The 20,620-nt window shown below is 40.0% G+C and overlaps 2 protein-coding genes and 1 long non-coding RNA gene across 3 annotated transcripts in view; 1 reads left to right on the top strand and 2 right to left on the bottom strand.

The window, feature by feature from the left end:
• LOC150011178 (uncharacterized) overlaps positions 1-715 on the bottom strand; it is an 18,434-nt gene extending 17,719 nt beyond the window's left edge. Inside the window, exon 1 of the long non-coding RNA XR_016510432.1 lies at positions 634-715. This is a non-coding gene — a long non-coding RNA (uncharacterized LOC150011178). The remainder of the gene's footprint in view (positions 1-633) is intronic.
• ARL1 (ARF like GTPase 1) lies at positions 307-11,561 on the top strand. Its single transcript, XM_090272634.1, has 6 exons — positions 307-516; positions 2,794-2,931; positions 6,915-6,996; positions 7,976-8,087; positions 10,331-10,509; positions 11,222-11,561. The coding sequence occupies exons 1-6, from the start codon at positions 513-515 to the stop codon at positions 11,250-11,252; spliced, it is 546 nt and encodes a 181-aa protein (XP_090128760.1). The 5' UTR covers positions 307-512; the 3' UTR covers positions 11,253-11,561.
• Positions 11,562-14,712: 3,151 nt separating this feature from the next.
• Positions 14,713-20,620, bottom strand: part of UTP20 (UTP20 small subunit processome component) — a 91,851-nt gene continuing 85,943 nt past the window's right edge. Inside the window, exons 57-62 of the mRNA XM_090272636.1 lie at positions 19,623-19,810; positions 18,287-18,358; positions 17,186-17,482; positions 16,853-16,979; positions 15,333-15,478; positions 14,713-15,052 (exon numbers count right to left, since the gene is read on the bottom strand). Coding sequence (XP_090128762.1) covers positions 14,897-15,052; positions 15,333-15,478; positions 16,853-16,979; positions 17,186-17,482; positions 18,287-18,358; positions 19,623-19,810 — 986 coding nt within the window. The 3' untranslated portion in view covers positions 14,713-14,896. The remainder of the gene's footprint in view (positions 15,053-15,332; positions 15,479-16,852; positions 16,980-17,185; positions 17,483-18,286; positions 18,359-19,622; positions 19,811-20,620) is intronic.

Raw genomic sequence — 20,620 nt, forward strand, 5'->3', positions numbered from 1 at the left:
CGCCCCCGCAGGGAGCTGCAGGACTAGGAGCTCTTCCGACTCCGCAGCCTGCGCCCGCATCCTGTTGAGCTATTTGTCGAAGCCTGACTCGCATTCTTGGTTAGCAGATTCGCCACGTTTTGGTGTCAGAATTAAAAGTGAAATTTCGGGAGCCCTCCCCAGCCAAGAAAATAGAAGCAGTAAAGACTTGGCGTTCTGGACCTTTTTGTTTCCCCCCTCTTCTGGCTTTCACAGTTCCTACAAGCCAGCGCGCTGCGAACTTCCATCGAAAGCGCCCACGCGGACGCACAGGCCGCGGCGCCGGCGCGCAGTCTCGGTGGCCGCTCGCCCCCGCCCACAGCGGGTGGCCGACGTGGAAGTTGCTGGCGGACCAAGCTTCCTAGGAAAGCACCTCGGAGCCCGAGGCGGTGGCCAAGGCGAGCGGAGGTGGCGGCACCGGGGCTCGCGCAGGAGTCGCAGCCGAGGCCGGGGCCTGTCTCTGACGATCCGCGAGGGCGGGCAGGCGGTTCACCATGGGTGAGAGATCTGAGACCGGCGCTCTGGCGCGCTTCAGGTGGCTGCGGCCGAGGCTGCGGTCGGGAGAAGGAGAGGGGCTGGCTTCTCACGGGCCGGGGCGCTGAGGACTTCACTCACCTGGGCGCTGCTACTGTGAGGGTGGACCCGGCCTGGAGCGGCAGGCCCCGCTGGGTTCCCCTCCATCGCCGAGGGGTGGGGGTGGGGGTTGGGGGAGGGGCAGCGGCAGGCCGGGCAGCGCTGCGCCCTGGGACCCCGACCCGGAGTCCATCCCGCCGACCACGAACTTCTCCCTCTTCTCCCTGACCTCCTCCGACCCAGCTGGACCTGTTGGGCGGAGTTGGCCTTGCAAAGCTCGGCAGTGTGTGTCGCAGTCCTCCGAGGGTTCTTGGGTAAAAGATAAGACCTGAGCCTGTAGTGGAAGCTCCATTCCCTCTCTGATCGCTCACTGCGTCTGTTTAAAAAATCCAAAGGGAGCTGTGGCTCTTCATTTTGTTTTATAGCCAACGTGGCGGTCGTCTGCTTATCTGTAGCTTTTCCTGCGGAGACTAGAGTGAGATGGAGAAGGAAACGGGGAGGGCATTGCTGGTTAGGGAATGAAATTTTAATCTAATCGCAAGTTCTGAGGTGCCAGTGGAAGGAATTACATCGTCGTCGTCAGCGTCAGGGAAAGCCTCCTTCCCTGCTAGCGTCCGAAAGGAAGGCACAAACTCTTTACTTTGTTTACAGCTCTCCTGAGTGAAGATGGAAATTCTTTAGCTTATTTAAATCTCTCCATGGTTTTCTGGGGATTTTACTTCCTGCTCTGGGTCGTCACAAGTGCTTTCCTGTCTTTTTCCATAACCACCTTCAGTTTTGCTCTTCCGCCCTTTTTTTTTTAAACCTGTAAAAGGTAGGAAGGACTTTGCGAAGTCCCACCCCTCCTATTACATCTTTCCAGGGTTTTCTAGCCTCCGGCGTGTCCTTTTTCCAGACTCGCAGATCCTCATTGTGCCATTTCTTTGTCAAATAACCGTGTATGGTTGAGTGGCATCGCTTCTGTTGGCAACTTTTTTATATTATTTAACATAACTTTCATGGTTTTTGGAGAGGAAGAGTCAAGCCAAGGTGCTTTTATTTTTTTGTAATCATAAAAAAAATTAAAGCTTCGTTGTAAAAAGAATAATAACGACTAAATTTCCACCTTCCTTACTTTTTGGTGTTTACCTAAGTACAATCCATTTCTAAGAGGCCCTGCTGAGATAAAGAATATTTTTTAAAGTATTTTAATTTTATTTTTATTGTTGATAACTGTTACAGATGTTCCCCATCCCATCGCCCCTTGCTCACTTCTACCCAGCCCCCGTCCCAAATAATAATTTTTTAATTTAAATTTTTTCCAGCTTTACTGATGTAGGATTGACAAATAAAAATTGTATCTATTTCAGGTATACAACATGATGTTTTGATGTGTGTATACTTTGTGAAATAATTACCACAGTCAAGCTAATTAACACATCCATCACTTCACATAAGTTATCTTTGTGTGTGTGTGTGTGTTGCGAACCCCTGGAGAGCTTTCTGAACAAGTTTCAAATGTTCTCCACGATACTATTAACTGTAGTCGCCGTGTTGTGCGTTAGAGCTCCAGAACTATTCACCTCATAACACAGTTCGTACATCTCTCCCTTCCCCTGCCTCCGCCACAGCTGGTAGCCACAGTTCTACTCTGCTTGTAGGTGCTTTCATATTGCTCCGTACCTTGTATATAGGAAGCTTTCTGGAAATATTCCGTGATGCATTGAATGTAGTTTTGTTATTTTTACAATAATTTTTCTATGAAGTAATTTGGTTTCTGTGCCTTAGTATCTTGTGCTAGTTTATTAATAGAAATCTTAGTGATGGGAGGTAGTTAGGATGCTACTGCTGCTGTACAGCAATTATCACTGCTTTTCATGTGCAAGGATCTCATTGTCCCAGTGTCATTCAGATCAGTCCTTTGGTTTTTAGGGGTAGTGGGGAGATCATGCTACCGTACTCACCCTCTATTGACTAGAAAGTGAGCTTCATAAGGGCAGTGCTCATATTTCTCTTATTTTTAGTGTATCTTCTTCGCCTGCCTGCTATATTATCTAAGACATGGTAACCATCAGTAATTACTTGTTTGATGTTGAATAGTATATTTCAATGGAGGGCAAAAATATTCATCTATGAATCGAGGAAAATGATGTAATATTTAGCTTTCAAAGGACCTAGTCCATGAAATATGTAATACATTTTTTTGCTTTTATTGTTTTTCAGGTGGATTTTTCTCAAGTATATTTTCAAGTCTGTTTGGAACCCGGGAAATGAGGATTTTAATTCTGGGATTAGATGGAGCAGGAAAAACTACCATTTTGTACAGATTACAGGTTGGGGAAGTCGTTACTACTATTCCTAGTAAGTATTGGCATGATAAATTATAGGGGCTTTCTGTTTTCCATCTAACATAACTTTATTTCTGAATTAATAATGCACATAATAACATAATTGGTAAGGATTGTAAATGATCGTAAACTTCTATTATGAGCATATTATTTTATTTTTTTTAATATGCCGTATTGATTATGCTGTTACAGTTGTCCCAATTTCTTTTCCCTTTGTTCCCCTCCACCCAGTGATACCTCCTCCCTCCTGTTGTCCCCCGCCCCTTAGTCCATGCCCATTGGTTGTGCATATAGTTCTTCTCAACATCTTCCTGTCTACTCCACTCCCTCCTACTATGCTTCTTAATTCCTGCATCATCTCCCTCCGTTTCCCCCCCTTCCCTCTCCCCACTGACCTCCCCCCAGTATGATCCCCATACCTATAGTTCTTTTCCCACTCTCGTTGTCTACTTAGTTTGTCTTTGTTTTGATTCTCTAGCTTCTATTGTTGGTTGTTGTGATAGTTTTCATTTTAATGTTCATAGCCTTGATCCTCCTCTCCTAAACAAGTCCCTTTAACATTTCATATAACAGTGGTTTGGATCTAATGAACTCCTTCAATTTTACTTTGTCCTGGAAGCACTTTCTCTGCCCTTCTATTCTGAATGACAGCTTCACTGTATAGAGTAATCGTGGCTGTAGGTTTTTTATTTTCATTACTTTGAATATTTCTTGCCAGGCCCTTCTTGCCTGCAGGGTCTCCTTTGAGAAATCAGCTGATAGTCTTATTGGGACCCCTTTGTACATAATTCTTTTCTTTTCTCTTGCTGCTTTTAAGATTCTCTCTTTATCTTTAATTTTTGACAATTTGATTATAATGTGTCTTGGAGTGTTTCTCCCTCGGCCCAGTTTTTCTGGAACTCTCTTTGCTTCCTGGACCTGTAAGTCTATTTCCTTCCCCAAGTTTGGGAAGTTCTGCTTCATTATTTTTTCACATAATTTTTCAATTTCTAGTTCTTCTTCAGCTTCTGGCAACCCTGTGATTCAGATGTTGGCCTGCTTATGGCTGTCCCAGATCTGAGCCTCTCCTCATTTTCCTCACTTTTTGTTTCCTCTTTCTGCACTGGTTGACTGTTTGTTCCTTCCCTATGTTCCAATTTGTTGATTTGATCCGTGGTTTTCCTTTCCTCACCACTTGTCTCGTATGTATTTTCGTTCATTTCAGCAGGACTAGCCTTCATTCCTTCCCTGTCTTATTCAACATCTTTTGTTAATTCTATAATCTGTCTTATGACTATAGCTCTGAATTGAGCCTCAGAAAGATTATCTATTTGTTCATCGGTTAATGCATGTATTTGCTTTTTGGTCAGCTGCGTGATTGGTATTTCAATCATGATTCCTGCCTTCCTTACCGTTTTTGTTTATCTTTCCTTCTGGGTGGCCAGGGCTGTCACCCCTCCTACGCTATTGGGGGCAGAGCCCTGTGCAGTTGTCATAACCGGGTGACCCTTTTCACCACGCTGTGGTGCTTTGTGTGGGGGCAGGGGTCCAAGATGGATTCCTGCCGTTACTCCGCTGAGAGACCGGGAGCCTCCTCCTCCGTCACCACGCCTTCTGGGCCTCACAGTCCGAGGCAGCGGGGGTCTGCCTTCCCCGGCGTTGGAATCACGAGCTGATGGGTTCAGTCTGTAGCCAGGGGTGGTCCCTGGGCGCTTTTCTCCTCCCCTTGAATATGGGTGTCCGTGCTTACCGTGGTCTGTCGCTGCAGGCGCCAGCACAGCTTCATCTCTCCACCCTGGCTTCGCCCCTCCTACCCACCCGGACGAGCACCACTTGTTTATAACTTCATACGTTGGACTTCCATGTAGCTTTCTTTTCTGGGACTTTGGTTATTGCTGGTTTTGCAGTAGTTGTATTCCTTCTTAGTTGCGGAGGGAGACAGAGTGTGTCAGTCTAGGCCTCCATCTTGGCTGGAAGTATGAGCATATTATTGATAACATTTTTTTTCATAAACTGAGAAGCAGTTTGGTGTAATATATGGACCCCTTTGCATGGCTGAGTTTTGCTCTTTAGAGCTGTTTTAAAAATTGCTTGAGTGAACTCCAGCCACTTAATCACATTGAGAGCCAGTATCTTTATCGATAAAGTGAAGATAACAAATATCCACTGGTTTTGAGTGGGGAAGTATGTGAAGTGTATAAAATACTTTGTAAACCTTTTTAAAGAACTATATAGATTTTAAGTGATACTACCTATTAAATGGTTTTTGTCCCTATATTTGTTGCTATGTATTTTAATTAATATTAGTTTCTCTTAAGTAGTTGTATTAATTAGTTGTAAAGATCTGAGTTGAAGAGACTGAATGTAGAATTAATTTGGGACCTAAAAATATCAAGAGAAGAAAACCCCTCAACTTTAAATGGGTTTTGATATCTTAGAAAAATATTCTCAAATAGTCTTGTTTGACTAGGTAAGAAAACTGTTGATACTTTTTTTTTTTCATTTGTTGATTTGAATTTCCTTATACATTAATACATTTAGGTGTTCATAGAGTTTGTTGATTTAAATTATGCCTCTAAAGTTATTCTGTCATTCAAGGTATTTCTATGTTTAGTAGTATTTAAGTGTCCAGATTACAAAAGGAAGGCTAGCTTTTATGAATGAACTTTTTATTCCTTTTGCCACTTTCAGTAAATTTCATTTCCCTTGTTTTTTGCTTCTCAAAGTTGCCCATCACTGCTGTGTCTGAGTGCTGGTCACCTGCAGTGCACAGTCTAGTGGATTGCATTTCAGTGAACGCTGGTTTACACCACGCTCTTGCCCTTTGCATATAAGCTGTGTTCCTAATCTTGGTGCAGGTGGTGATTATACTCCTACCTAATTGTAAGGGAGACGTTGTGAACATGCTTTTTAGTTTTTTACTCCAGTTTGTTATAGTTATGTTTTTGATTGTAATAGGCATACTTGGCCACATGTGCATATGAATCATCTATCAATACAAGCTTATGTGTAAAATAAAAACCAATTGTTTAGCCCTGGCTGGCGTGGCTCAGTGGATTGAGTGCCAGCCTGTGGACCGAAAGGTTACTGGTTCGGTTCCTAGTCAGGGCACAGGCCTGGGTTGCGGGCTAGGTCTTTGGTTGGGGGCCAGCGAGAGCCAGCCAATCAGTATTTCTCTCTCACATCGATGTTTCTCTCCCATTCTTTATACCTCCTTTCCCTCTCTAAAAATAACAAATAAAGTCTTTTAAGGAAATAGTTACAGCTGTAAGTCAGTTTGTAATATATTTTTTAAGCTTTTAAAATCTTAGTAAACTTTGTATATAGAACTCTTAAGTTTTTTTTTTAGCATCCTCTGCACTTTCCCTTAGATTTCTGTCAATGCAAATTGTTGTATCGTGTCTTAGCCGTGTGGTGCCAGGGCTCCACCTAAGAAGGATGGCAGGGAAAAAGGATGGGGCACCTCCTCTTTGGCCGTCGAGCTGTGACCTTATTACAGATGAGCGACTGAGCAAGTCCACAGAGGGTCTGTGCGAGTGCCAGCCTTAGAGAACCCAGCTTCCGTATAGCTGTATGCAGCCATTGCTGTGTCCTTGCCCATCGAACTGTAGAATCTGGGCTTTTCCTGCTTTTGTCCCCTGTTTGCTGTCTACCAAAATTCAGATTTTTATAATACAATTGTAATTATTCTTTTTAAGTGTAGCTTTCTGAACACTTTTGTATGCTGGTACTGTATTATGAGAGGAGTTGAACATAATAGCATTTCCATTGAGCTAAGAATTATGTATTTGCAGAGGTGACTGGGGATTCTTATGTAACCTGAAGGTGGTGCTGAGCGTGCTAGTTGATTGTGTGTGTGTGTGTAACATAGCAGCTTGCTGTCTTGTCTTAAATGGAATAACATCTCAACCAGTAATGTAATTCAGCAGTTACCTTTTGTTGTGGAAACTTGATTAGCCTGGATACTTGGAAGGTAGAATGCATTAGCATCCACATAAACTATGATTTATCTTTCAGCTATTGGATTCAATGTTGAGACAGTAACATACAAGAACCTTAAATTCCAAGTCTGGGATTTAGGAGGGCAGACCAGTATCAGGTATGCTACGTAGACCAGATCATTTTGTGTATTTAACATTTATTGGCTCTTGTAGGGTTAACAGCAATAAACCAAAATATATCTTTTTTTGTAATGTAAATGGAAGCCACTGTATTTAAAATGAGGTAAAACTGCCTGTTCTCTCCATTGAATTAAAATCTAAAGAAGCCAGTGTTTCAGATATCACTTAATGAAAAATGTTTTCATAAGAATTTCAATAACTGATTTTTTACTAAAAGGGTCCTACATTTAGTCCTGGTCAGTCCCTTCCTCTATGAGACAGACTGTTGTACATTTTATAAAAATATCTTTCAGAGATGCTTCTTTGGGCTAATGTGAACATAGACTCCCTTTGGAACTCAGGCCTTCTGCCCAGCGTTCTGTGCTTGACTTGGCAACTGTGAATGTTTGGTGACTGTCAGTGGTCACTCAACTGTGGTACCATCTTAAAAGATTAATAGTGCGTTCCCTAAACATCCTGCTTCCTTTTAACTTGTATTATTTCTTAAACCACTTTTGGGTCTGGTTCTAACTTTAGCCATTCCACTTCTTGGTATCTTTAGTGATCAGTTTAATGCCTATTATATAAAGTCATTAAAAAGGTTTTTTTTAAAGAACTCATTCTTAAAGAGTTCCTAGTTAAAGATGTACAGATGTAATGACTAGGTCTGTATATAATTTCTTTGTCAGTACATTTAGTAGTTTAATAGGTTTTGAATATATTCTCTCAGCCTAAAGTCTGAACTCCTTAGTCCTGTGATTTAATGTTTATCAACATTCTTTTGACCTTTATGTCTGAGGGATATGATACATATATCAGTTAGAAACAATGCATCATTGTGGCATTGATTCTAACATGGTGGGACAGGATTGGCATGTAACCACCACCATCATTGCCAAGTCCTAGCATAGAAATTAACATACCAGTTTCTTCTATTTTCAAATAATAATATATTCTCTCTCTCTGAATTTTCTTCAGGCCCTACTGGAGATGTTACTACTCAAACACAGACGCAGTCATTTATGTTGTAGACAGTTGTGACCGAGACCGAATTGGCATTTCCAAATCAGAGTTAGTTGCCATGTTGGAGGTAAGAAAATCTTATAGAAATGTGGGGAAATAATTTACATATGCTTGCTGCATTGTTATTACATGCAGGGATTATTAAAAAGTAGGGATATTTCCTGCCATGCCTTTATTGTCATATTCTTTTATGCATATTCCTATTCCAGAAATTTTTTTAAGTATATTTTATTGATTATATTGTTACAATAGTTCCAATTTTTTCCCCTTCCAGAAATATTTTTGATAGACGATCACAGACAAAAAAAATCCAGCCTTGTAACTTTCTTTCAGTGAGAATCCTTGATTTCCAGGAAGTTCAGAATTGAATTCCTTTTAAACTGAACTGTTCTGTGACTCCTATGAAGTGATATTTTTAGAAAAATGTATTTCTAGTTGTATAAATTAGCTTATGGAAGCAGATAGGGTATAAATAATAAGCATGTTTGCTACAGAATTATTAAAGTTAAGGGAAATATAGATTTCTGGCATAATTTTGGCCCCTGCTTCTCTCTCCCAGGACAATTGCCTCAAAACTTATTGACACAGCCCTGGTTGGATTGCTCTGTTGGTTGGAGCATCATCCTGTACACTGGAAGGCTGCAAGTTCCATCCCCATTCAGGGCATGGACAGGAGGGAACCTATCAATGTTTCTCTCTCACATAGATGTTTTTCTCTCTCTTTCCCTTCCTCTTTCTCTAAAATCAGTAAACATATCCTCGGGTGAGGATTAAATTTAAAAAAACTTATTGAAACAAAATTAATTTATTTTACTTTCTTTGTACACAAAAATAAATTCTAAATAGTATAGAGAACTAAAAGTAAAAAATGGTTATAACAATATATAAGTAAATATGTTTAAAATTTCTTGATAAGGAAGGTCTTTCTAAATCAAAGAAAAGATAGATTTAATTCTATTAATATATATTAAAATCCCCCAAAGCTCAGATGCCAGATAACATAAATTAAGGTCAGACAGGGAACCAGGACACTGTTTTACACCCAGTGACTAAGGATTAGTGATTTTTGTTTTTGTTTTTTAAAGATTTTATTTATTTATTTTTAGAGAGACGGGAAGGGAGTTAGAGAGGGAGAGAAATATCACTGTGTGGTTCCCTCGCGTGTGCCCCCAACCAGGGACCATCCCCGCAACCCAGGCATGTGCCCTGACTGGGAATCGAACCAGTGATCCTTTGGTTCGCAGGCTTGTGCTCAATCCACTGAGCCATACCAACCAGAACAGGATTAGTGTTTTTAACGATACTGACTTCTGCCACTCATTAGATAAGTGAGCAAAAGGCATAAACCTACAGTTCACAAGAGAAAAATACATTGCTAATAACATTTAGATTTTTAATACCCCATATCATATGATATGTCTGGAAAAAAATGTAATTTCCAGTTCTACCAAGGCTGAATTAAAGATAGGCACTGTCATACTTTTGTTGGAGTCAAAATTGTTATGACTTCTGTAAAAGTTTATTAATATATGTAATGAGAGTGGAAAATTTTCATACTTTGATTTCATTTTTAAAGAATTATGTTAAGGAAATAGAGATTTACACAAAGCTTTTTATATAATGACTATCACTTGGGTTTCTCTAATAGTCAAGTAAAAAATCTAAAAGTTTAATGCTGGGAAATAGTTGTATAGTTTATGGTACATGTAACCATAATGTAGAGTATATTTAATGTTTTAAAAACAAATTTTGATTGTTTGGAAAATCATCCACAATTTAATGTTTAAACTAAACTTCTTAAAGCAAGGTATAGAACTATATGTAAATGTGACTTTTAAGTGTATAAATTTACCTACTAAATAAACTATAAATATCTTAAAGCAATAAAAAATATCCAAAATTTTAACCGTGATCATGTTTGGGAGGTAGGATTATGTGCGAAGCTTCTTTTCTTTGTACTTCTCTATAATTTCAAATAGTTTATAATGGTCATTATATATTAGTTAATAATTGGCTCAGTGGATTGAGTGCTGCCTGCGAACCAACAAAGGGTCACTGGTTCGATTCCGAGTCAGGGCACGTGCCTGAGTTGTGGCCCAGGTCCCCGATTGGGGGCATGTGGGAGGCAACCACACAGTGATGTTTCTCTCCCTCTCTTTGTCCCTTCCTTCCCTTCTCTCTAAAAATAAATACAATCTTTGAAAATAATTAGGAAATGTACTTCTAAAATAATGTATTTTTTGGCATGTCTTCCTAAACTTAAGGGAGCACATGGATTAAAGGAAATTAAATGTCTTCTATTTAATTTAGGAGGAAGAGCTGAGAAAAGCCATTTTGGTGGTGTTTGCAAATAAGCAGGACATGGAACAGGCCATGACTCCCTCAGAGATGGCCAACGCACTGGGGTTACCTGCCTTGAAGGACCGAAAATGGCAGATATTCAAAACTTCTGCAACGAAAGGCACTGGTCTTGATGAGGCAATGGAATGGTAAGCAACATGTTTCCAGAAGCTGTCTGTGCATATGTGTGTGTTGTGTGTGCAGCTGTGTACACATGCGTAACTTCCCCTTTTGTCTTTAGGATGAAATTTACTTAGCAGCTTATCATAGTAAGTTCCTCCAGCCTTATTTTCCACTTGCTTTAATGTGCATCTGCTTTTATTTCCACCACACTACCAGATTAGTTAGCTAAGCCAACTTTCTGCCATTTTTCTATCTTTTTCCTGCCTCACTTCACACTTCAGTTCCTTCAGGACTTTGGTTAAGGCTTTCTTCTTTTCAGGAGTCGTCCCTGACAGAGCTCCATGTCCGCTGCCTTACACACGTGGATGTCCTTGTCACAGATCAGTGATACTGTACTTGTTACACTGTCTTGTAATTGATTTGTACATCTCCTTATTAGATTATCAGCTCCTTGAGGACTGAGACTAGTTTTCACTGCTGAATTATCCGGCTGTAGAAGTAGCAGCCTGGAAAGCAGATATTTGCTCTTTTTGATTATTCATTCAAAGCACTGACAAAGTGAACGCCAAAAGACCCTCTTCGAACTCGAGTCCTTAGCCACATTTTCCTAATGTAACTATCTTAGCCTTCATCATTTAAAGTGCTTTGGAATTAATCTTCAGTATAAAGTTTATAAATGATCATACTCTGTACGTGAAAGTTTGAAGTGAATTTTATGAAACCATTTTCTCTTCACAGGTTAGTTGAAACATTAAAGAGCAGACAGTAATTCAGTCACTTCTCCTCTGAAATGAAGACCCCAGTACATATCCCTATGGAAACAGTTAAGCGTGCTTCACACTACTAAGTGTTAGAACTGTGTATGATTGTTGGCATCTACTGAACTGACTACAACATTTGTAATAAATATAAAAAAGTATTTGGTTGGAAGGGTAACCTATTGTGATTGAACCAACGGAATGGTCTGTGTAATGTAAAATATTCCTTCCTTTCTTGTGTTAAGGTATATATTCTATTTGTGTGAAATTCCTATTCAAATAGAGTCTTATTAAAGAATGTGCTCTTACTGAAAAAACTATTTTTGAATTAGTGGTTACAGATTGTTTGTATAAACACTAATAAATATATTAGCTTAGATTTTTTTCCCTCTAAAATGTATTAAACTTTTCCAAAAATTAGACTCAGTATAATAGTATAGGAACATGGTGTGGGTAAGTTTTCATTTACTTAGTGACCACTTTATTTAAGCTGTTCTGTTTAAAAGCTCTTGGTTATAGGCATGAAGTTGAAATAATTATTTTTGTGGTTCACTTCACTGATTCATCTGTAATTGTCATTTTATAGTCCTTTATATAGTTGTTGAAAGGATTTTATGTATATTGACCTAGTTTGTACAAGAACCCTGTGGTGTAAGCAGGACAGGTTGTAATGTAATGTTTAGGACGTGCGGAATCTTGGGTGGCTAGATTGGCTTGTGCAACTGCTAGTAAGCTGGGAGCAGGGCTCACAATGAGACTTCAGGGTCAGGGTCAGGGTCAGAGGCTTGTCCCATGAACTACACCTGAAAATGTCAACTGTGCAACACAGATGACATAACTCCTGAAGTAAAATTATGCTGAGGGAGACTCTACATTCAAAATAATGTCTGTAAATTTATTTGTCCATGCTAGTAGAGGTAGTAAAAACAATCCTAAATGGTTATATTTGATGAATTTAGAACACATTAAAGAGAAAAAATTCACATTGAAGGAAATAAAATAGATATATTTTAAGAAGCATTGTAAAAGATGTCTTTACTGTCTTTCATTCCTTTTACCTACTTATAATTGGACATTAAGTTTTATTAGTGAAGTCAACACCATACTGGTTTTCCAGGGAGAAATTAAGCAATCTTGGTTTTAAAAATTAGGTTTATTACTAGGCTATCAAAACGATATGTTCAAGGAGCTTTTCAGACTGCCCAGGATTGGCTACAGTGTGACAGAAGTAAATATAGTCCTCAGTAATTACTGAAATTGGGGAGAAATTTTTTCATTTTTAAAGTTGAACCACCAGCATTTAAAACAATCAGGTGCTGGTAAAGTGAGCTTAATACTATTGCGCCCCTTATGTTTCAGAAACACTAGAGGTTCATTTCCTGTTCCTGACACTGTCATATCGGATGGCCTCTGGCCTCTCTTTCCCTCAGTTAAATGAATGTGGCTTTCTCTTTTTGCCCGTGGGACTCCCTTATTATTATTCACCAGCACCCATTCCAAATTTGGTCTCTTGTCAGGAAGTTCAGTGTCGCTGTGAGCGGGAAGTGAGCCCTGGCTGGCAGGTGCTCTCTGGCACAGGGGCCTTTTGGTCTTAAATTCTGTGGGCCCATGAAGCTGTAACCAAGGTCAGCACTTGGATGACCCTGATCTGCCTGGTTTATCACAAAGACTAGGATGGGGTAAAAGAGCATACACTTATTTTAATATGGTATAAATTGTAAGGTCCTTTTCTAGCAGGAAGCAATTATACAGGCGTGTTATAGGAGTTTGAATGTTGATATTTAAATTAAAAAAAAAAGTTCTAGGCACAAATGGCCACTCCTTCAGTTGTTTTTTTCCCCCTCTATAAAACAAGAGACTTGGACAAGTATCAAAGGTTTGTTTTAGCTTTAACAGTCTATTTTATAACTGGTCAGTAGGTGTTCTATGATGTGATTACACTGAAAAATTAAGAAATTGAGAGTGGTGGAATTCTGTTACCAGGATACCTGGGATGCACTTTAAATTGTGGGAATGTAAGCTCCTTGAGGGCAGGGACCAGACCTTACTTACTGTTAGTATCCCTTACATCTAGTGTGGTGCACCTGGCACATAGTAGGCACTCAATAAATACTGATTAAAATAAAGCTGTGCTCAGTGTCCCTGACATTTGTTCTTTCTGATTTTTCCCTTAGTATTATTAACTTTTGCTTTTGATATAAAAGCAATACATGCACTTTAAATTACTTAGAATTAATTGAAATCGGACTTCCAAGATGCCCCATGTTTACTCTTCTGGCAGCACTACAAACACCTGTTTGAGACACAAACATCAAAACGCAGGTGAAGTTATGAATGTTTGAACATGTGATTCCTGTGCCATATGCTATAATATTCTAACCCCATAGTCGTAAGTTATAAAGAGTATGGCCTTTTTTCCAGTCATTAGTTTGAATCTAAACTGTGCCACCTACAACCTAGGTCACCCTTAGGTAAATTATTTAACCCGAGTCTGTTTCCTCATCTGTAAAATAACCAATTTTAGGAAGCTCTCAGGAGTACTAAGAGGATGAAACAAAATGTACGCAAAGTAAGATGGATCTTCCTCCCCATTATACTGGGCCCTAAAGAATATTGCTTCCCTATCAAGTGTAGAATGAGGGGAAAGACACCACAGCAATAATTTCAGATTATTTTCCAAAGTGGTTTACAAGAGCCCCCTCTGCTCTGCTTGCCAACAGTGGTGGTGTCAACTTTACCAATCTGAAGTTTTCAAAATGGAATTTCATTCTGGTGTTAATTCACATTTTCCTAATCATTAATGAGGTGGAACCCAAGAGTGGTTGAAAATATTTAACAACTAGACATAGCTGATGCAGGAGGACCCTACAGGTATTAATTCCTTTAATATCTGGTGTAGGTGGAGATACGGAGTCTAGGGACTAAGGTAGCCAAGGTGGCACGTGGGAGTCTCAGGCAGTAACCATTTACCAACCGCCAGATACCACATCCCAGGTCTGTCTGTTCCTAAGAAGTTCTTAATTTTAATGCAGTCGAGTTTACCAAGTGTCCCTTTTATAGATAGCGCTTTTTAGGTCTCACTTTTGGTATCTCACAGGAAAAGCTCCTTACCCTGTTCTCTTTTAAGAGCATCATGGCTATTTTCAGCTTATTGTGTGTGAATATTCTAGAATAATCAGCTTGTTTGGGTAATATGAAAAACTCAGGGTATTCTGCTCACATATGCATTTAACCAGTGGGATTCAGCTTGGGAGAACCAACACCTTCTGATACTGAATCTTCCCACCCATGAACATGGTTGTATTTCTCTATTTGTGCAGAATTTTCTTAACGTCGTTTGAAGTATTACAATTTCCTGCAGAAGGGTATTACAGACCGTGTGTTCTACATTTTGTCTTGCAATTTAAAGTGTACCTTAAAATTTTTTTTCAACTTTACTGCTAGTATCACATGCTTTTTAGACAGTGAAGGTACAGTAGTAGTATGAAATGCTTTAATTTAAAAAATATGAGCATGATTATATTAAACTGTATACTATACAATCTCTGCAGAAGTTTAGCTTAAATAATAAACCCTGCCATGATGTCTTGACTAGCAGACACACTGGGAAGGTCACGCTTCGGGGTAAGCGGAGACCGTGAGCGCAGGGAGCGAGTTACTCCACCATTGCTAAATCTTTCAGGCTGTGGCCCTTTTGTCTTTTGGCCTTGTATCCTGGGCGCAGGAACTCTATCTTTCTTTTCTTTGCTTCACTTTTATTTTTGTGTCTCTTCAGCTTCTTCTTGGCAGCAATATCAGGATTAGTTACAAACTTGAAGAAAAGAACAGAAATTTTCTATTACTTTTAAAGTAAATGTTAAACCAATAAAAATCAAATGTGATATGGACTGTTTTATTACCTCTCAGCATCACAAATGTTGACACAGCCATTAAAGAACACCTGGAGCCCCAGCCCTAAAGGCCCCACTTCTCAAACACAGCCAGTTCCTCTTTCCTCCCCAGGAGAGTGCCACACGCACGAGCACACACGGCCACGGTCTTAAGTGAAGCCCAACTACAGGCCACGCTGTCTTTTCAAACAGCAAACTTACCTCCAAAGCCTTCCTCTTTTTCCGGAGCGCCCTTTTCTCACTAGCTTGTTTCTGTACAGAGGCAAAGGCTAAGGAGAAGCTCTCCAGCCCAACCAGCTTTTTGAGTAATTCTATGATTTCCTGGGATAGAGTCTTCAGCAGAGGATCTAATCACACAGAGTAATAATCAGAGACAGTTAATGTAGGAGAGAATACATTGGAACATTTACAAAATCAACGTGAACTTTAAACTCCCACGGCATTATCACTTTTATTCAACATTTTAAACACTAAGCTAAAACCAACCCCTACATTTCTGAGATGAGAAAACCAGCAGAAGCGCTGGACACAGCTCCCTGTCACCACCCCCTCCAGGATGCAACAAGAGATGTCTACTTCCTAGTGGACTCCTGGCCCAGAAGACCTTAATTTGAGAACTAGACGGCAACGTTTTGGGTTACGTTTATTAACCTGCTCTGCTCTGCAGATGGGGAAAGGTAAGTGTGTTTCTCTAGGCCCTAATTCACAGGTCACAGAGGCTTAGCTCTGGCCATAACTTTTTTTGGGGTGTTGGGGGATTAAAGATTCCTTTGTCGTCGTCGGCAGCCGTCCGTCTCGAGAGACGATGGTGTAGCTTCTTAAGAGTCTATCTGCACCGCCGAGAATGGCTGTGCAGTCCGACTCGGGAGTGACACGGTATCTGTCTCCTCCCGTGTTGAATCGACATCTTGCGATGACGCTGGAGTGTCCTCTCCAGTGAAGCTGAAGCTACAGAGCCTGGGCAGGGTGATATGGAGGATTCCTTTGTGAAGCTGAAGAAAAGCTATGCTCTCCCACCCTTCCCTGCCTTCTCTCCCAAGTGTAAATAAGAGATTTTTGCATCAGCTTCAGGAGAGTTCAGTATACCTGTTCAAGTTTCTTCAAAATAGGAAGTATGCCTTTTCTCCATTGTTGAACCCCAGCGCCTGACAGATATTAGGCGCTTGGTGAGTGTTGGCTGATGAGAACCAAAGCAGACCCGACTCTCACCACTGCGCTTTCCTCTTTAATAAGAGGAAGGAGACTTAAGGTTGTAGGACCAAAACACTTCATCTGTTTTATTTTAAAACTCTTAACATCCACTTTACCTTCTCTCTCGCCAACCCCCAGTTTCCTTTTTTCCTATTACCAAAACAGACATTTTAGGATAAGTGAGGCTAGTGTACCAAATGCACCAGGCAAGAAAAAAATACAGAAAAGTGAAGTATTTAAATACTATTTCATACTTTTGCCTTAAAATTCTCAAGGATTTAGTGACACTTCGTTGTTTATTATTGTTCACAGCACTACGAGGTTCAGAACCACCTCAATTTATAGTTTTGAGTATTTATGCTTAGGAGTGAAATATCTCAAGAAACATTCACCCTTAGATCTGAGAAAGCATATAGAAGGGAAGGTAAATACAACACAAATAGTGTTGATATTTAGCAAGTTTTCTTTCTTAAACTGATGGAGGGAGGACAGAAAGGAAGAAGGAAGCGTTCAGGGGAGAGGCCAGTTACCCTGGTCCGAATAGGTGCTGTTCAGTTCTCGGAACAAGGGAGATATGATCACTGGGAGGTACGGCTTCACCTTGTCTACTCCAAGATCCATTGCCACAGCTCCAAGAAACTTAAAGATGCATGTTCTCTGAAAATAGAGTGTTTTCATTAGGAGTATTTCTCATATACTTGGAGCCATACAAACAGTTAATTTACAAAGTAAGAACCATTTTGGGGTAGATATTGTTGCAATTCTGGATGCAAAAGTTCCTAGGGACTTGGGAAGATCACTAATACCACTAGAAATACTGTAAGTAAAAACGACTACTTCCAGTCCCTGCACATTGACCTCACCTTTAAGAGGTTTCTAGGCGAGTAAGCTGCTTCCAGTTTTGCAATGCGAGACAACTTCTGGATCAGCCACAGCAGCGTGGCTGGCCTGCTGTGCTCTTCTTTCCCCTCTCCATTCTCCTCTTTGTCAGATTCTGCCTTTTCACCTGCACAGGCCTCTTGTTCTGCTTCCTCTCTGGCCACGCCATGTCCTACAGCTGCTTGTTCTCCCAGGTCATCTTTTATCTCCCCTTGCTTATCGCCAGAATCAGGTTCCAGTAAATGTAAGACTTTGGCTACAAACAACAAGTTCTTAACAACCTAAAAAACAAAAACAAAACGAGTTTTGGCATGCTAGCTGAGATCACTCCTTAAGATACAGCACTCATCCCGTTTCTGGTGCCCCTAGCCCTTGACCGATATTGCTCCGTCTGGTCCATAGTAACTCGTAAGTGATGTGGTCAGTGCCTTGCTCGTACCCATATACCCCGATTGCATACCCTCATCCCCTACCAGCCCGACTGCTCTATGAAAAGAAAATAAAAGGGAGCATTACACCAACTATTCAAAAGTAGTTTACATTTACTGCATATTTATAAATGCCTTCTCTATGTTTAATTTTATATATTAAATTTTATAATATGAAACCACATAAAGCTGTGTAGTGATAGAATTATTTATGTCTTCTGTTAAAGAAACAATTCTCAGACCACATGGTGGTATGAACATTATTTGCTTTCTCTGCAAATTCTAAGAAAAGGAATTCAGTATTATAATTTAATATAAAAATAAGCGGTCTCCTTCAAAGCTTCAGTTAACAATGTGGAGTAGATAAAACTAAAGATGAAAAGATTTAATAAACAGGCAGCCTCCCACTGCATCATCTTTATTGGAAATTTTAAATGGAGCTAAGAGTAATTTCAAATGGACCCCAGAATCAATTAGAAATACGTGCATAACTGAATATATATTTGAGTGTATGTTTATATTTCATTTAACTACCCAAGCAGACTAGGAAAAAAGCCCCTCAAAACAAACAAATACCAAATGTGAGCCCATTCCTAGAATGTTGGTAGGATAGGTCCCTTCTATTTAACTGGATGGGACTGTAATATTTGTACTTACCTGCTCTCCTTGAGACTGATCCAAGAATTTGGAATGCAACTGATGGCAAGAGGCTAGGGAGATACTTTTCATCTGTGAAAAGAAAATGGACATCGGCAGACATAATACAAGGTATTTCTGAATAGCCATAATAATACTACTGAGATACTAGATTTTACTCCGACACTTATGTAGATCTGAAGAGGGAAGATCCATGACCAAATATTGTATTGAGTTAGCCAAAAAGTTTGTTTGGTTTTTTCCATATGATGGCTCTAGTAGTGCTTAGTTGTCTTTAATTTCATTCAAAACAATTTTGTTAGATTGTGTTGTGACAGTTGTCATATCAGTGTGCATTTAAAAAACAAAACTTGAATTTTTATGTAGCCATTTTAATATTGAAGATGAAAGAAAATAAGCAACATTTTCAGCATATTATGCTTTATTATTTCAAGAAAAGTAAAAACACAACTGAAATGCAAAAAACGATTTGTGCAGTGTATGGAGAAGGAGCTGTGACTGATCGAATGTGTCAAAAATGATTTCCGGAGTTTTATGCTGGAGATTTCTCACTGGACGATGCTCCGTGGTCGGGTAGACCAGTTGAAGTTGATAACGATCATATTGAGACATTGAGAATAATCAGCGTTATACCATGTGGGAGACAGCTGACAAACTCAAAATATCCAAATCAATAAAGTTATTGGTGAAAATGAAAATTGTGTCTTTTTATTTTATGGAAAAAACTAAATGGACTTTTTGGCCAACCCAATATAACGGTGTTCCTTTTACTTGCCACAAGCATTTAAGCCAAAGGAAATGGGATACTTTCAGGCTCTGGTGAGATACAGATCATGATTCTCTGAAATTTTTAGAAGAGAATTTTGCAACATTCCAATACTTTTTTTTCCTTCCCTTCTACCCTCCCTACATTCATCAATATTAAGTTTCCCACTATGAGCCAGGTGTTGTGCTAGGCCCTTGGAAATCAGAGATGGACATAACATGGTCCCTACCTAACATTTTCATGAACATGATCTTACTTGGTTATCAATTAGGTTATGAAGGAGGCCGGACAGATGGTACTAACCTTATTTTCCAAAGTTGATAAACATACAAAGGAAAATGAATGTGCTAAATAAACAAAGCAAAAGTCTGACTAGACAAGAATTATCTTTGTAAACTTTGGCCTTTAGGGTGACCCCTTCTCTGGTTCCTAACATTCCTATAGATTCATATATGCAACAAGTGGTTGGTCAGAAGATTTCTCCCAAGGGCCAATCCCAGGACAGTTACATGAACCAGAATGACTATCTCACTGATCACGAGGAGAAAAAATGTTTTAGAGAAATCTTACCTTTTGGTCAAGGTCACTTGTTAGGAATCTGACTGCTACAGGCTCTGAGAGTTTCCTTTTAGTTCTGTTGGCATTCCGTTTTCTAATGAGCTCCTCTGGTCGGCAAGAGGCAAAGAGCAACCCAAAAATCTGGGCTGCGGTGAGCCACACCCAGTTGTGCGGGTGTCGCAGGTGAGAGTGCAGGTGACCTAAGGGAACCAAAATGCACTCAGATGTCACAGATTTCCCGACTCTGGTGGTAAACAGGGCTGCTTTAGGCATTTCCCGAGTACCTATTATATGCTTGGATTTGGGAACTAAACGTGAACAAAACAGTCCCTGCTTCCCAGATGCTCTCACGTAGCCAGGGAGCAGTGAGGTAAGAGGCACTGGGAACAACTAGCAAACCAACCCCTAACATGGTAAATGGCACAGAGAGGAACTAAGACAAACCAGTTCTGTAAGAACCAGTTTCAGATTCAAGGTAGATGAGGTGGCATTAACATTCACAATTTCTAAATTAAAAAATATATGTGTATGTGTATAGATATATATTTATTTCTCATAACTATTCAAATTGGTGGCTCCAAGTAGCTAACTGGAAAATTATCAGTTACTGGTGCTTTCTATGTCCCAGATGCAGGGCTTTTAGACCTCACAACAGTTCTGTGAGGTTGGAACTGTCACTCCCATTTTATATTACAGATGAAGAAACGGATGTTTCAGAGGGGCTAAGTGCCATGTCCAGATGTAATAGCAGAACCGAGCCTGTGCTCCGGCTCCATCTGACTACAAAGCTTATACTCTTGAATATGACTCTTTCAAAGCCACACTTTTAAGCTACACGGCCATTTTCCATGTACCGCACTTACATAAAGTGGAAGCCTTGTGGTGTTGGGGAATAGGATTAAAATTCTGGACAAATCATATATCTGAGTTTTATTCTCTATTGCTATGTTTCATGAACACAGTTTTACTTTGGTTCTACAGGAGCCTCTGTAATAATCTGGCATTGTCTC

This window comes from Furipterus horrens, unplaced genomic scaffold, assembly GCF_987537825.1.
Source record: "Furipterus horrens unplaced genomic scaffold, mFurHor1.1.pri manual_scaffold_4, whole genome shotgun sequence".
NCBI classification, from domain to species: Eukaryota; Metazoa; Chordata; class Mammalia; order Chiroptera; family Furipteridae; genus Furipterus; species Furipterus horrens.

Coding starts and splice junctions, on each gene's coding strand:
- ARL1 (XM_090272634.1), top strand. Junction 6,997..7,975: donor GGAGGGCAGACCAGTATCAG/GTATGCTACGTA, acceptor AATTTTCTTCAG/GCCCTACTGGAGATGTTACT. Junction 8,088..10,330: donor AGTTAGTTGCCATGTTGGAG/GTAAGAAAATCT, acceptor TATTTAATTTAG/GAGGAAGAGCTGAGAAAAGC.